This window comes from Nesoenas mayeri (genome assembly GCF_963082525.1).
Source record: "Nesoenas mayeri genome assembly, chromosome: Z".
In the NCBI taxonomy this organism is placed as follows: Eukaryota; Metazoa; Chordata; class Aves; order Columbiformes; family Columbidae; genus Nesoenas; species Nesoenas mayeri.
Genome location: NC_137542.1, coordinates 69,759,237 through 69,773,622, shown reverse-complemented (window position 1 = coordinate 69,773,622; position 14,386 = coordinate 69,759,237). Strand labels below are relative to the sequence as shown.

The window sequence follows — 14,386 nt, the reverse complement described above, 5'->3', positions numbered from 1 at the left end:
ACCCTACTCGATTTGTTCAACAACCTTGACCATTATTTATTACATTAGTGTGTAAGTAATGAAGATGCGGGTTTGTTTTCACTCATCCCTCACAATTTATACAGCCACAAATGCAACAGCTTTATTTACCACAACATTAAGTGGGAGGTCAAAACTGAGCTGCTTCTCCTTTCTGCACCACAAACCATTGTCAGAAACACTGCTGTCTGCTCTCCTTCTCCTTGTTCTCCCCTAAATACGTACTCAGCACTGTGGTTCTCTGGACACGTCTCTCTCGAGTCTTGACCAGGCCGAACAAACCCATTTAGGTTTTACATCCTGATAACATCACAGGTCAGAGTGGAACAAACAGAAAGTGAGAGGTTGAGCTGTCAAAGTGGATCAAGATCTGCTGTGGAGCTGCCACGGACAGTAATGTAATGTTCTGCATGAACGTGCAGGAGATGTGTTCAGGGATAATGTACTTGCATAGATAGAGAATTTTTTTAATTCCAGGGTGTTATCAGATCTGGAAAAATGCTGAACGAGTGCGTCGATGCAGTATCAGTCTATTGCTACACTGTGAAGGGGAGGCTGTATTCCTTCTCTACCATCCACACTGTGATTGCTGCAAATAATTAACTGAGACTAACCAGACTCTTTTCCCTGCACTAGGTCTGTATTATCAGTTCACTTCCCACCCCAAGAATTAATTTTCACTCTCAGACCCACACCCCTGTATTATAATAAATAATGTGAAATTCCCTCCCAAATAATTTGGTGGGAATATTAGGAAGAAAGAAGTTTCAGCCTGTTTGGGAAGAAGAGGCAGTCTGAGGGGAGATAGAAATTATAAGAACATTCAGTCCCCATGCTGCAAATTAAAAGCTAATCACATATATATTCATGTGTACATAGTAGGCGTAGTCATCTCACTCCTGCCACACATTAAGGTCTGGTTTCAGCAGCCAAGGATTTCCATAGTGCTTTCTGCCACAGCATTGAACTGGGAGATAAAATTATATTGTTTGATCACTGTAACTTAATGTGCAAAACACTGCACTCTTGCATTGTGAGTCAAGTCTATTAAGAACAGACACAATCGTGCACTTGACTTAATAGTCCTGTAGTCTGCTCCAAAAATCAGCCTCTCATCCAGGAACAGATTAATAGTGAATTGTTGATGCTCGCTAACACCCCTCCAGCACCTCCTGGAGCTCCCATTGCTTTATCCTTTTGCCCACAGCCCATACTACCTGCCAGGTACAATGATGCTGCCTGATGTACTGGGTTTCTTCAGTGTGTTTGTGTGGGACCAACTTGAGGAGACCCTCTACAGCAGCCAGTGGCTGGAGCAGAACAGCCAGGTGGTGGCCAGTACAGAAGAGGGGGGGGCTACACCAGCTATGAACATAGTTGGGCCAACAGAAGGTAAATAAACGTTGGGCTACAGCTTTCCATTGCTTGGGCTCCCAACAATCTGCCACCATAGAAAACTGCCTATTTTATGAAATTAAACCTTCCTAAGAGAAGCATTTATTCCAGAAAATCATGAAACCAAAGATATAATGGGATAGAGTCTGGTAAGGCAAGAAGAACAATCACAAGGAGAAAGGCTCCTGCTAGTAGCATTTTCCTCGTAGCAAAGTGTCGCTTACTCTTCTCTGAAATGGAGACTACTACTTCAGGACTGCCAGAGGCAACAAGCAGCCCGCTGAGCTCAGGGACTCCTCCTGCCATGGACAAAGAGGATACAAAGGAGGGGAAAAGGTGCAAGCTACCTGTCTGATTAGAGTGAACCTCTCAGCAACTCACCTTCAGCCCTTTTCAGAGCCTGGAAAAGTGGCTTTGAAACTAATCACTTATCCTGAGAAGGTGGATGTAGACTCTAAGGCTGTCTTGAGAGCTCCTGCTGCCTGTGCAGTGTCGGGACACCTCTTGCAGTCTCCCCTGGCCCCAGTGTGGACAAAGCACTCAATGAAACACAAAACCAAACACAATGAACTGATGAAGCTTTAAATCAGATTAAATAAATGAGGAAACAAAATCAGTGCAAGACTTTATTCTGTGAAATTATAAAAGACGAAGAGCTAATCTGAAAACAAGATCCCCACACAGGCAAAGCCAAAGCAAACACGACTCCGTGCAAACCAGTGCTGGAGTTTGTCATGGGCTTTGATTAATCCAGTACTAGAAAGAGTCAGAAAAGTAACTTCTCCAAGATGAATCCTGACAGGACAGGGAGGAAAAGAGTGTCTGGAGAGGCAGACCCAGAATAGATTCTGGCCATGGCAGAAGCTTGTTTGCATTGGAACCGTCTTAACTTTATGTCCATCACTCCCAGATTGTTTTTTCCATCTCCTACAATACTGCATTCAGAAATGGTGGTGCAACCCTTCATGGCAGCTTTCAGAGACAGTCCACCTACACAGGAGAAGAAGTACATGCCATGAATCAGAGTAACCAGCCTCCATAGCTATTCCCTCCGTGGGCAATGAGGTCCCCATTTCCACCCCAAGAACTGCCCATTCCTTATGTCTGGTTTGCTGTCTGTTTCCATCCCCTGAATGTGTTTGAAAAAGCAGCAAGATCACCTTGGTTAACTTGAAATAAAAAGGTTTTAGGGTTTGTGTTTTCTTTCTTTCTGCTGAATAAAGGTGCTTTTTAAAATATATAAACATTTCAAATTAAAAAATTGTAAAGCTTTTCAACAGTTTTCTTTCTCTTATTTAAACATTCTTCTGTTCAAACCTTGCCCATCTTCCTAAAGAAACCAGGGTTGTGTGGCAGTACTCCAGATGTTCATTGTCTCCTCTCTCTGACCTTCTCATGACATTTGAACTGGATGACTTTTTCCCGGCCAAATTTGACATGGCAGTGAGAAGTCTCAAAGACATTATAGCTGAGCCCTTTACTCAGGTACATCCATTATCTAAGGCATTAATGGATTTAGTGAAACCAACAGAGAAGCCTCCCTCAAATGTCCATGGAGGGAGACCCCGAAACCTGAACTTCTCCTTTACCAATGTTGGAACATCTGCCTAAGGAGACTTGGGAAGGTGCTGGGTGCCTAAATCCCCATTCAGATATTCTTGCTCCCATAACTTGCATTTGCTCACACTCCTCAAGTTTCTCTGCTGCACAGGCTGTGCAGTCTGGAATATTCTGCTGGATGTTTTTGTCTCAAATTCAAATAACACACAAGGGTGCATCATTAGTTCCTCACCTTCCTTTGTTCCCCTACACTGCCGTTTCTTCTGCATAGCTCAACACACTGCACAGGTTTCCTCTATTTGCAGTGGGTGATCAATCAAGTCAAGATAAGTTTGGAGCATTTTTTATCTCGGTGGTATAAGGAATTAATTGCACCACTCTAATTCCATTGTGGTGACTAAGAAAATGCTTGTTTTTCCTCATGTTTACTCTGTGAAAGAGCTTCTAATGCAGGGTTTGGTCAACACAACTATGAAGTGTATAGGAAAGACCTTCAGGCATCACATCATCACCTGGCAATATTATCAACTGAGAAAAACTTTATCCATAACCATACATAGGTAATTTTTTTCCCAGTCTGCTGCTACAGAAAGTGCCACTGCTCTTAATTTCCACCTTATCTTTTCTGCCTGCTGGAGCACAGGATGGGACTGCTATGAAACCTGGAAGTTTTTCACCTGCTGTTTTATCAGCTTCAAGCATGTTCTCTTTCAGTTCCCTGTCTCTTCCTCTTTTTTTCCTTCCCAGTTTTTTCCCATTTTTATTTCTTCATGATGCTTCATCTTAGACTGATTTCACCCATTTAACCAAAAAGATGAAAGGTAGCCCCAAACAAGAGGCAGTTACCGGAATTCATTAAACCAGCAAGGTCAACACACTGAGTTTCGGATCCGGTGCAGTTTACAATTTCGTTACCACACTGGAAGGAGTCTACGCTGTAGCAGGCGGGACACTGGTATCCGTTGGGCACATTGTCATCTGGTGGCACTAGAAAGAGATAGGACAAAATTGGTTTTAAGGAAGGAAGAAGAGGGACAAATGAGGTGACAGCTTAGCCTAGAAAGCCTCACCTCAGGTCAAGGCAGACAGAGAGGGGATGTGGTATAAGGAAAAAGGGCACTTACAAGAGACAGAGATTGTTTGACAGTCATCACCCGTGCAGCAACCCAAGTGGCTTCTTGCTTTTACCTTCCCGTAGTTCATGGTGACAGGGCCAAGGTCGCAAATGTTGGATGACAGGCAGGTCTTGATGGATGAAGGGATTGTCATCCCCCCTGTAAGAAAGTGGAACGCAGCACCAAGTCATTAACCACATGGTAACCCACTTCACCTCCCATTAGTTCCTACAGCAGATGCTAAGTAGCCATCCTGGGGTGTGAGAGGGATCTGGGGACAGTGGAACCACACTGGGAGTAGCAATGGTGATTCTGGTGATTCTCTCAGAGAACCAAGGGTGCTATCGCATCTGAGACACCAGTGAGGAATCTCTTCTTCTCCACATTATGCTTAAAGGCAGTGGAAAAGCATGACTCCTCATGGCCAGCTGGCCTTGCTGCAGATATTCACCTTGGCCAGATGCCCCAACCACAGAGTATATGAGGTGACCCACATGTCTCTGACCCACAGCCCACATTTCTTCATGCCGCCCTCAGAGCACAGAGTCTATCACAGCCACAAGCAATCTTAAACAGGACAATCTAGTCTTTCTCATGAACAAACCCAAAATGAGTAACATGGGCAGATCAGTTACATTGCATTCTACTGAGGCCCCACCAGTGCTGTGAGGAAGAAATGTGGCTTTGCACAAGTGGAGGGAAGACATGCACTGGAGCTGCCAGCACCAAAGCTGGTAGATAACTCCCAGCCTAAAAGCCAATGATCACATTACTGAAGCTGGGCGATGACTGTGGCCATGCCACTAACACACCCAAGTGTGCAGTTGTGTCGGGACTCAGCACCCATCTTTGGCTTATCAGTTGTGGGGACATGGTGAAAGCTCAGTCCTGGTGGTGCCACCAGGCCACCTGGTATCCCCTTCCCTGCCTGAAGAAGGAAGTCTGGTGCAGGCCAGTTTCTCCTCCACCTGTGACCAGTGCATCTTCAGTGCTAGATGCCAGCAGCCTTGTGTCCCTCACAGTCCAGACTCTCAGCCCACCTACGCACCTTAGCCAGAATTAAAAGCCAGTGTCTCCTCCTACTGCCTAGGTCCTCCCCGCCACAACTAAGAACAAAGTAAGAAACTGCTCCTCAAGATAGAGGAATAGAGAGCTTTCCTCATCCTGGACCACCCTGATCTCTGAGTGCGCAGTCACTGAAAAGGAAAATGGACAGTTTATGCAAGGACTCACCCTAATGCCAGTGACAGAAGTGGAGAGAGAGACCCATCCCCTGTCCCCATTCTGAAAGATGTGCTGGCACACAGCCATGGTGGATGTCTCCCTTACCTATCATGACCTCATGCAGAATGATGCCACAGGTATCTTCACCACCAGTGCAGGTTTTCATGGGGCCAGAGCAGCTTTTTCCTATGCTGTGACAAACCTCACACTGAAGTGAGGCCACTGGGGAAAGAAAGAGGACACGTTCCTGGGTAGCAGTTGTGAAGGATCTCACTTCCCCTTTCATCGGTATTTTGATTCAGCATTTGATCAGCACTTTTCGCATTCCTCTTCCTTTATTTTCCCCATTTCATTGCTCAATTTGTGAGAGGTTTTGGTTTTTTAACTTATTATTTCTATTATTATTTATTCTAGTATGAACTTGAATTTGGGCAAGTGAGGAAAAGCCATTTGGGATAGCATTTTACATTTTAACCACCAGTATCCACCCAGCTTCTCTCACCTTCTATACAATGATGTTTGCTTGATTTTCCTGAGGTTGCTAAGGAAAACGTCCCCACAAACCCCTTTGTGCTGGTAGGAATTCAGGTGTCCCTGGATTCCCAGGCCCCAAATCCTCTCTTTGCAGTGAGCAGGGACAACCAAGATCTGGGGGTAAAGAGTCTGCCAGTGGGTATTAACTGTGCTATGTACAAACTGAGGAATGGTATATTTCTTTGTCGATGTTAGGGGAAATCACTTCACCAACTGCCTGCTGGAACATCCCAACAAGACCAGAATATCAGGCAGTCAGCAGGAAACAATTAGAAAATAATAAAGCGTTTATCAACAGAGGACAAACAGCATTTCCTCCCTGACACACACTCTTGGGGACCCAGGGGCTCAGCATATAGATTAAGAGGTCCAGGGAATGTGTCAGTTCCCTAAACCCAGGTGTCATCTAAGGCACCTTGTGGTGGCTGAGACATCTACATAAGGTGGCATGTATAACACGGACCTCCAAGGCGTCAGTACTCTTCTGGAGCACAGCTGAAGGACATCTAAGATGACATACAGTGTCCAAAATCTCACATAGCCATGGGCATGAGCAAAATAAACGAGCCCCCAAATTTGTGATAAATGGTGGCTGGAGATCAACTAAGCTGACCAAAGGTCTCTCTGCCTCAGGGCAACCTGAATTACTCCTGTGACTGTCCCAGCTAGGTCACCAGTGACCGCTGTGGGAGCTTAGGCAGCCGGTTCAAACTGAAAATGCCTAAACCCTCATCTGCACATTGGCTCATAGCACCAAAGATCCCCCGAGACCAGCCACCCCCTCTGCAGTATAAATCCCCCTGGATGAGGGGTTCCTATGGCTCAGACAGCAGTAACATCCCCACACGTGGAGCACGAATTCCCAGACCACGTCCACGTCTCGCCACCCCTCTGGTCCCAATGAAAACTCACCTGGGTCTAGGAAAGCCAAGAAGAAGCTGAGGCCAAGGAACACTTTCATGTTGACAGGATGTAAGCACAGGGAGCTGCCAAGTCTTGCTGAACACAGCACTGTGTGCCACAAGAGCTTTATAAACTGGATGGAAACAGGGTGTTTTGGGGAAGTGGTGGCTGCGGAAGTGCTCTGAAGAATATAGATACTGCAGAGGACTAGCATGAGTGTGTCACAGAGGCACCCCGCGGTTAGACTAAGGGACAACAGGGTCCAAAACAACTTTTATTAAACCGTTGAGAAACAGGGTTTTAGCACTCCAAAAGTGACTTAAATACAGGTTCGGATATCAGTTGAGGAAAACTATTAAGGAGCAGCAACTAATACAACAAGCAATCCACAGAGTGCATGCACATGGCTTCACCCAAAACAATGCTGGAGCTGTCCCTGAGTCCTAGAGAAGTACACATTTGCCTAAACACGGTGCGGGATTATTTTTAAAGAGATACACGTACTCGTACTGAGTACGGAAAGTGTACGCTCACGATTCCATGAGAGTAAATTTATAATGCACTTGCAATCCTGCGAGGGTTAATTTACTTACACGTGCTTATGTGGAAGCATGGGAGGAAAATACACTCACGATTGTGCGAGGAAATAATTTATACACGTGCTCATATTGAACACGGAAAGTTACACATGCAAATGTGCACGGAAAGTACACGTGCTTGTATTAAGCACGGAAAGTACGCGTGCAAATGCACACGGAAAGTTACACATGCGAATGTCCACGGGAGGAAAATACACCCGCGATTCTGCGAGGATTAATTTTACACGTGCTCATATTGAGCACGGAAAGTTACACGTGCAAATGTGCACGGAAAGTATAAATACACTCGCAATCCTGCGAGCAGTTTTACTCCTACCCGTGGCAGCACGGCAAGTGGAGTCTCCATCTTCATGCTCCCAGAGACCCGCGACGATGGGCAGAGTCTCGATGAGAATCCCGTTTTTCTATTGGCTGATCAGATCTGACTGTAGGCATTCCAGAAGCTTCTCTGCACCCCCACCCTGGCTGTGGGTGCCCCTGAAGCCTCCAAACATCCCCCACACTGGCCGCAGGTGCCCAGCAGCACTCCCTTCTCCTAATGGCCCTGACCAGGGTGCTCTGGCGCCAACCAAAAGAAGCTGTTACCCTCAAGCAGCAGAGAGAGAGGGAGATGTGCCTACTGCTTCCATACTGAAGGAGGGAGGGGGAGAGAGGGGGGGCTGCATTCTGCCACAGAGCGTATGTTTTTTGTTTTGTTTTGTTTTGTTTTTTCATTTAAAGCACAAGTTCTGCCTTTTCCTCTGCAAAAGGAGCGCTGTTTGCCTTTCCCTAGTCTAGACTATGCAGCCTGTGGGGCAAATCTGGCTTGCCTGGGGTCTATCAGGTATGTCTACGGCGCAGACTTTGTTTGAACACCGTTCAGCCCCCGCCATGCATATGAATGATGGAGAAGAAACCATTTGAACAGCCCTGTTGTGCTCTCACCGTTAGGCCCAAAGAAGAGAAGCGTAGCAAGGGCCAGCTGGGCATTTTCCTCGTGGCTGAGTTTTTGCTGGCTGGTTTCCCAGCTCCCTTCCCATCAGACAGTCAGGAGCTCTCATACCCTGAGCACAGCAGCAAAGCAGGGAGCTTCCTCTCCAAGTTGGCATGAAGCTCCTGTTTGCGAAACTACTGCCAATGCACACCTTGGAGCAGGCTCAGTCAAGGGTTCCTGGGAGTTTGTCAGAGCTGCAAACAGGACCTTCAGGGTGCGGGTTTTGATACAAAACACTTGGAGGTTGATAAGGAACTCTTCTGTTGTACCAGCAGGCTCCGAATCAAACCAGCCAGCAGAGAGGAAGCATCAGCCTGGCTATGAGACAGCCTGGTCACAGCTTGGGTAACATTGCAGCAAGTTTTCCATGCACTAAGATCTCATGATGAGCTGATGCTAAGCAGCATGGACCAACCTGTCATCAGCCTAAAAGTCCCCTGCCCCTTGTGCCTGTGTTATCAGCACCTGCTGCCTCACTGAAACTGTTCCTCACTCTGCAGATATCCTCTTTACTCTTGTCCTACACCAGATCAGACACAGAGAGTTAGTTTATGGTCCTCTGGGACTATTTGTATGGACAGTAAAGAAGAACTGAAATGCCCTTGTGGACCCTCTCAGCTGCCGTTTCAGTTCCTTGGGTGAGACATTGCTCCAGGTGGACTTTTTGCTGTGTGGCACAGCAGGGGTGCTGGGCTCATCTGGCCTCCAGACAAAAGGGCAACACAAACAATGAGTTTTCCACAGCAGGGGCATACAGACCATAAATACAGAGGGTTAATGAATCACAAATACGAGGTGCAAAGACCTTCTGAGGCTCACCCAGTCCTTCCCACTGCCCAGGACACCTGTAGCACAGGACCAGGGCTACCTGTGGGGATGTATCATGTATTATAGCAGGGAAATCCAATCTGATGTGGACAGAGTCTCTCTTTGAACCTGGTAGGGTTAGGTATTTGGGAAGGAGCAGAGAGGGTTTCACTGCTGGGGTTTCACTGCTGAGTTTTCCTGCTGATGTGCAAATGAGCTAAGTGTTGTTCTTGGCTCTACCAAAGTCTTCCTGCAAATCCACGGAGAAAAATCACAGATCTTGCTTATGTTTCCACTCACTCTTTTGCTTTCTTTTTCTGTTTCTCTCTCCTACCTTACTATCTGCTTTTCCCATTTGTGACCTCTTTGGAGGAAAAGTGATCTCATGATATTTCCAAATTCTTTGAGTACTCCAGTGTGATCTCTTCTTGGCTAAGCCCACAGTACTGTGAGAACAGAAATTAGTATAATTACAATGCATAAAAGCCTAGATCCTCCAATGCTCATAAAGCTGAGAGAATGATATCATAGAATCATACAATCATACAATCATAGAATCATAGAATAGTTTGTATTGGAAGTCAAATCTTGCCCAACCCCCCTGCCATGAGCAGGGACATCTTCAACTAAATCAGGTTGCTCAGAGCCCTGTCCAGCCTGGCCTTGAATGTTTCCAGGTATGGGGCTTATATCACCACCTTGAACTTACTTTTTAGCTCAGAAAGGGTCTCATGCCACAGTAGGTATGTTATGATGAAGTCAAACTTCTGACTGCAGCCAGTCCAGGATTAATATTTATACCCCATTGATGTTAAACCTCAAACTGAATGAAACCCTGTCCCCAGGTAGGCTGGGGTACTCAGATCAGGGTGATCCTGCCATTTAACTACATGTGGGTCTGCAGATACAGATAGGGAGATGGGTGGATGTGACTGTCTCTGGTGATTTTAATTTCATGCCCTTTCATGTAAGATGGTTACTGAAGTGCCTGGGCAGTTTTCCCTGAATGACATGACTGCACTAGCCTCACTGAATTACATTGAACTCCCCTGTTTCCCACCTCTTATGGAGAGAGGGTGTGAAGCTGCCGCCTTTTCTTGTGCTTTTTTAGAGATGAAAACAAGCGTAACAAGGAGGAGCCACAATCTGCAGCAATAAGAGACTTGGAAAATAAGATTTATGAGAGAAGATGGGAACAATGAAAGTGCTCAGGGGACACACAGTCATGTAACTTGTACCTGCAAAAACAAGGGCTGAATAGGAAAACCTATCATGGATGCTTACATTAGGTGTTGGGGGAATTTTCTAACAGTGACAACAGTGAAGTTGATTGCCTAGGAGGGCGTGGATTCTCCATCCTGGGTGGCTTAGAAAAACAGGCTAGACAAATACTTACCAGGGAATTATTTAAGTTGATAGGATCCTGCTCCAGGGATGAGAGGTGGATTAGATGCTTTCTCTCAAGATTCTTTCTAAATTGGTTGCTATAATTTAATTTCATGGGAGTGCACAAAGCGCCTGGCTTCTGCAGCACCTCCACACTTCCAGAAGCAGAGGAAGGTGACAATACCATAGTGACACTCCAAGGGGAGGTGATGCAAAGGCTAGGGAGGTCACAGAAATTTGTGAGGTGAGAAAAGTTAGAAATCCAAACCTGGAAACAGCATTGGCAGGAAGGTAAGAAGAAAGGGATAAGTTCAAAAGAAAGATGTTAAACAGAAGAAAAACACCCATCTAGGCTAGAACATGGACAAAAATCGTATGTGACTTTGTCATGCAGGTTTGTGGCAGAAAATGCCAGTGGATGTCATAGAATCATTTAGATTGGAAAAGACCCTTAAATCATCAAGTCCAACCCTTAAACTAACACAACCAAGGCCACCGCTAAACCATGTCCCTTAGCGCCATCTCTACACATCTTTTAAACGCCCACAGGGATGGTGACTCAGCTGCTTCCATGGATAGCCTGTTCCAACACCTGACAAAACTTTCTGTAAATAATTTTTTCCTAATATCCAATCTAAACCTCCCCTGGCACAACTTGAGGCCTTTCCTCCTTGTCCTAAGAGCCCAATCATAAAGATATATCATCAAATCATGAAGCTAATTAATCAGGTTTACATCACAGCTGAAGAACCCAGGTCAGAAAGCTCTGGAAATAGTAAGGGAAGTGGTAACAGTGTGACAAAAAAAATGAAAAGAGAAAGGGCTAGGGGTGCACAGCTGGCATAGGAGATGCTGGGGAAAAGCCTTATACAGACCTAAGTGGGACTGAAACAGAAGGAGGTGACAAGGGAAAATTACAGTGATGGCTTTAAGAAAGAAGAAATTAGACCAGAGCTAAGGGTAAACTCCCTAACAGTGAGATCAGCTGGGGTCAGGAGGGGCACCCTGTTCCTGTGTTGAAACACTTGGGATCGAGCCAGAAGGACAGCGCATTCCGGGGTTGGGGGTGAAGCCAACACAGCCCTGGGACCAGGCACGCGTGCTCGGCTGCCAGCTCTCCTCCCTCGCAGTCACTGTCACTCCAGTGGACGGCAGCACCATGACAGAGGGTCCCCTCCCAGCCGCTGGGAAGCCAGCAAAGCACTTTCTGCAATGGTAGAGAAAAAAACACTTGGGCAGAGGCCTTTGCAAGGCCACTACTCAACTTGAAGATGCAGCTCATGTTGGCAATCTAAATCCAACTGATGTGCCCCATTTGCAGATACCCTGGTCTACAGACACCCTTTGGGAAAATGACTGTATTTATTTGAAGTTAACCAGGGATCACTAACTGTGAAACCACGTCTGGCTCAGGAAGCCCCAACACTGAAGCAGCTGAGGCTGGCAGAGTGATGCAGAGGCAGGAGTAACATACATAGAACCATAGAGCCAATACAGCTGGAAGAGACCCTCAGGATCATCAAGTCCAGCTGTAACCTAACCTAACTCTAGCACTAAACCACGTCCCTAAGAACCTTGTTTAAACACCTTTTAGCATGTTTGCTCTGTTCTTCCTCAGGGCTTCACTTATGTCCACTAGCTTTTTGTTTTGCCGGGTTTTTTTTCCATTTTCTATCCCCAGCAGAGCACAGGTACTGCATCCTGCAGCCAGCTCTAGGGAGGAGCTCTTGGGTAAGGCTCAGCCACCCAACAGCTGCAGCAGCAGCTGGACAGGGTTGGGGTGACTCAGCTGAGCATCCCCCATCGCACCTGTTGCCTCCGCTTGTAGCTGAGCAGAGACAAGGAGCAGGTGAGGCTCAAATCAAAGCAGAGACCTGAGGAAGAATATGATCAGGCACATGCTGCAGGTCATGGATGATGTGGTCAGATGTATGTCACTGTGTCAGGCTGAAGCCATGTAGACAGGGACCTTGAGTGTCGTGGTTGTTCAGCTACGTCCACAGGGTCACCCATGCTGGTGGCAGCCACAGCATTACTGTCCCCAGTGTCTTGACATTACCAGCACACAGCTCAAGAAGCAGCTGGGTGGGCTATCATGCCCATAATATCCATTTTTAACCACAATGTGGCTCTTTTTCTGGTAGAGAACAGTCCTGACCCTTGAACCTCACTAGGCCAACATTTGTGCTGTGCTGACATGCGGCTGCCAGTGACCGCAGGACCATGGACACCCCTGACAGCTCTAACACCACCAATAAGAGAGAACAAGTCCAAAAATCCAAGGCACAGCTTCTGTGGAAGCAACAGAGCAAAGATATCTTCCTTACCTGCCTTCATCCGTGGTGAAGATGACAGAGCCACAACATGTTGGGACATTTCAACAGTGAAGTCGTCTACAGCCCATAAAACACCTGTAGAAGAAGAATCAAATCCACCCATTTTCTGAGCTGATTCCTTGTTTTCCAGATCAGAGATTGTCAAAACCTGCCAATCTGGTTAACCAGGCAAGGAAACACGAGACAGCAACCCTAACCACAACGCACAGGGATTAGTGCGCCTGCCCCACAGGGTGAGAACAGGAGGAATCTCACTGTTTCCTCACTGGCTACAGGCTAAAGAAGCTTTTGATAGTTGTTTGCTTCAATTGTGATTGCACAAATTAATAAACCAGCCAGGTGGTGGGAGGTCAGTACAAATCTAACTGCCAGTGCTGATGAGGATCTCCCCAACAACCCTTGATCTGTCTTCTCCCCACAGTGCATCATCAACTCCCCGCAGACCAGCGGGGAGGGGAGTTACTGTCATTCCCCACCTATTGCTGATCTGGGCTCAGTACCTGGAACAGGAGCTGGGGAGGGAGAGTTGGTGGCACCCAGATGCTTCCAAGGAGCAAAGCCATCCCTGCTGCCTACATGGGAGCCCACAGTCCAAAAGGTTTGTTGTTGAGGAAGTTAGTCCATGCCCGCAAGAGCAGCGTGGCTGTAATAGGGTGCTAACTGTCACACATTAATTTCCCATGAAGACTCCTGCATGCACAGCCGTGTATTCACTTTGCAAGTGATGCTGCTGTTACTAACGGAGCACCAGCAACTTGGCAAGGGGGAACCGCACCCCAAAAAGGAGCTCAGGCAGAGAACTGCAGGGGGCTGTGACAGCAATGGTTTCCCCCCTGGGGTGAAGGTGTTCTCCAACAGCATCGTGCTGCACAGAGACCTGTCATTTCTCCCATCCTCAGCCATGGGCTTCATCCGGCCAGCGCCTGACCTGCCCTGCCTGAGAACACCCTTAGGTTTCCAGCAAGGTCAGTCCCTTAAGGTGAGAGTTCCTGTCAGCAAAGGATTCAGGAATCAGGGAAGTAGAAGGCTGGAAATAATATGAATGTAAAAATGTAAGATGACTGCTAAAATGTTTTCTTTCATGGCTAAAAAAGATGGTATTGAACATGTTATTGCATATGTTCAACAACATGCTAGTGGAAACACACACACTCAAATTACTGAATATTATCAAATCATGTAGCTTCATTTTTCAAAAGTTCAAGACGTTTAAAGGAGTACAAGGGACATTTTATTCTACCTTTGAACCTATACCAATTATGGCAACAGTGGCATTAATACTGCTGAATTTTTAGTACCCTGGCCAGCAATTGCATTTTCAATTTAAATAATTGTGAGGGAATCCAGCTGCTTTTCAGGCATCCTGGAACAAAGATACCTGCATACAAATTAGTGTGTTGAACAAACTTTCTTTTCTGGCGTGAATGATCAACAATGTCCTCTTCAAGCAATCAACAGAACAATGGCTGGGAAGCACAAGCAAGTCCTGGGAAGCACAAGCAGCCACCTTTTGCATCGTGCTGGAATTTATGGAGG

General features: G+C 46.5%; 1 protein-coding gene across 1 annotated transcript; it reads right to left on the bottom strand.

The window, feature by feature from the left end:
• Positions 1 to 2,177: 2,177 nt before the first annotated feature.
• Positions 2,178 to 6,880, bottom strand: LOC308052253 (phospholipase A2 inhibitor gamma subunit B-like). The gene is made up of 5 exons (XM_080363115.1): positions 6,759 to 6,880; positions 5,418 to 5,534; positions 4,098 to 4,247; positions 3,820 to 3,960; positions 2,178 to 2,403 (listed from the first exon to the last, which is right to left on the bottom strand). Exons 1-5 carry the CDS (start codon positions 6,805 to 6,807, stop codon positions 2,180 to 2,182), a joined length of 681 nt encoding a protein of 226 aa, XP_080219241.1. The 5' UTR covers positions 6,808 to 6,880; the 3' UTR covers positions 2,178 to 2,179.
• Positions 6,881 to 14,386: the final 7,506 nt, after the last annotated feature.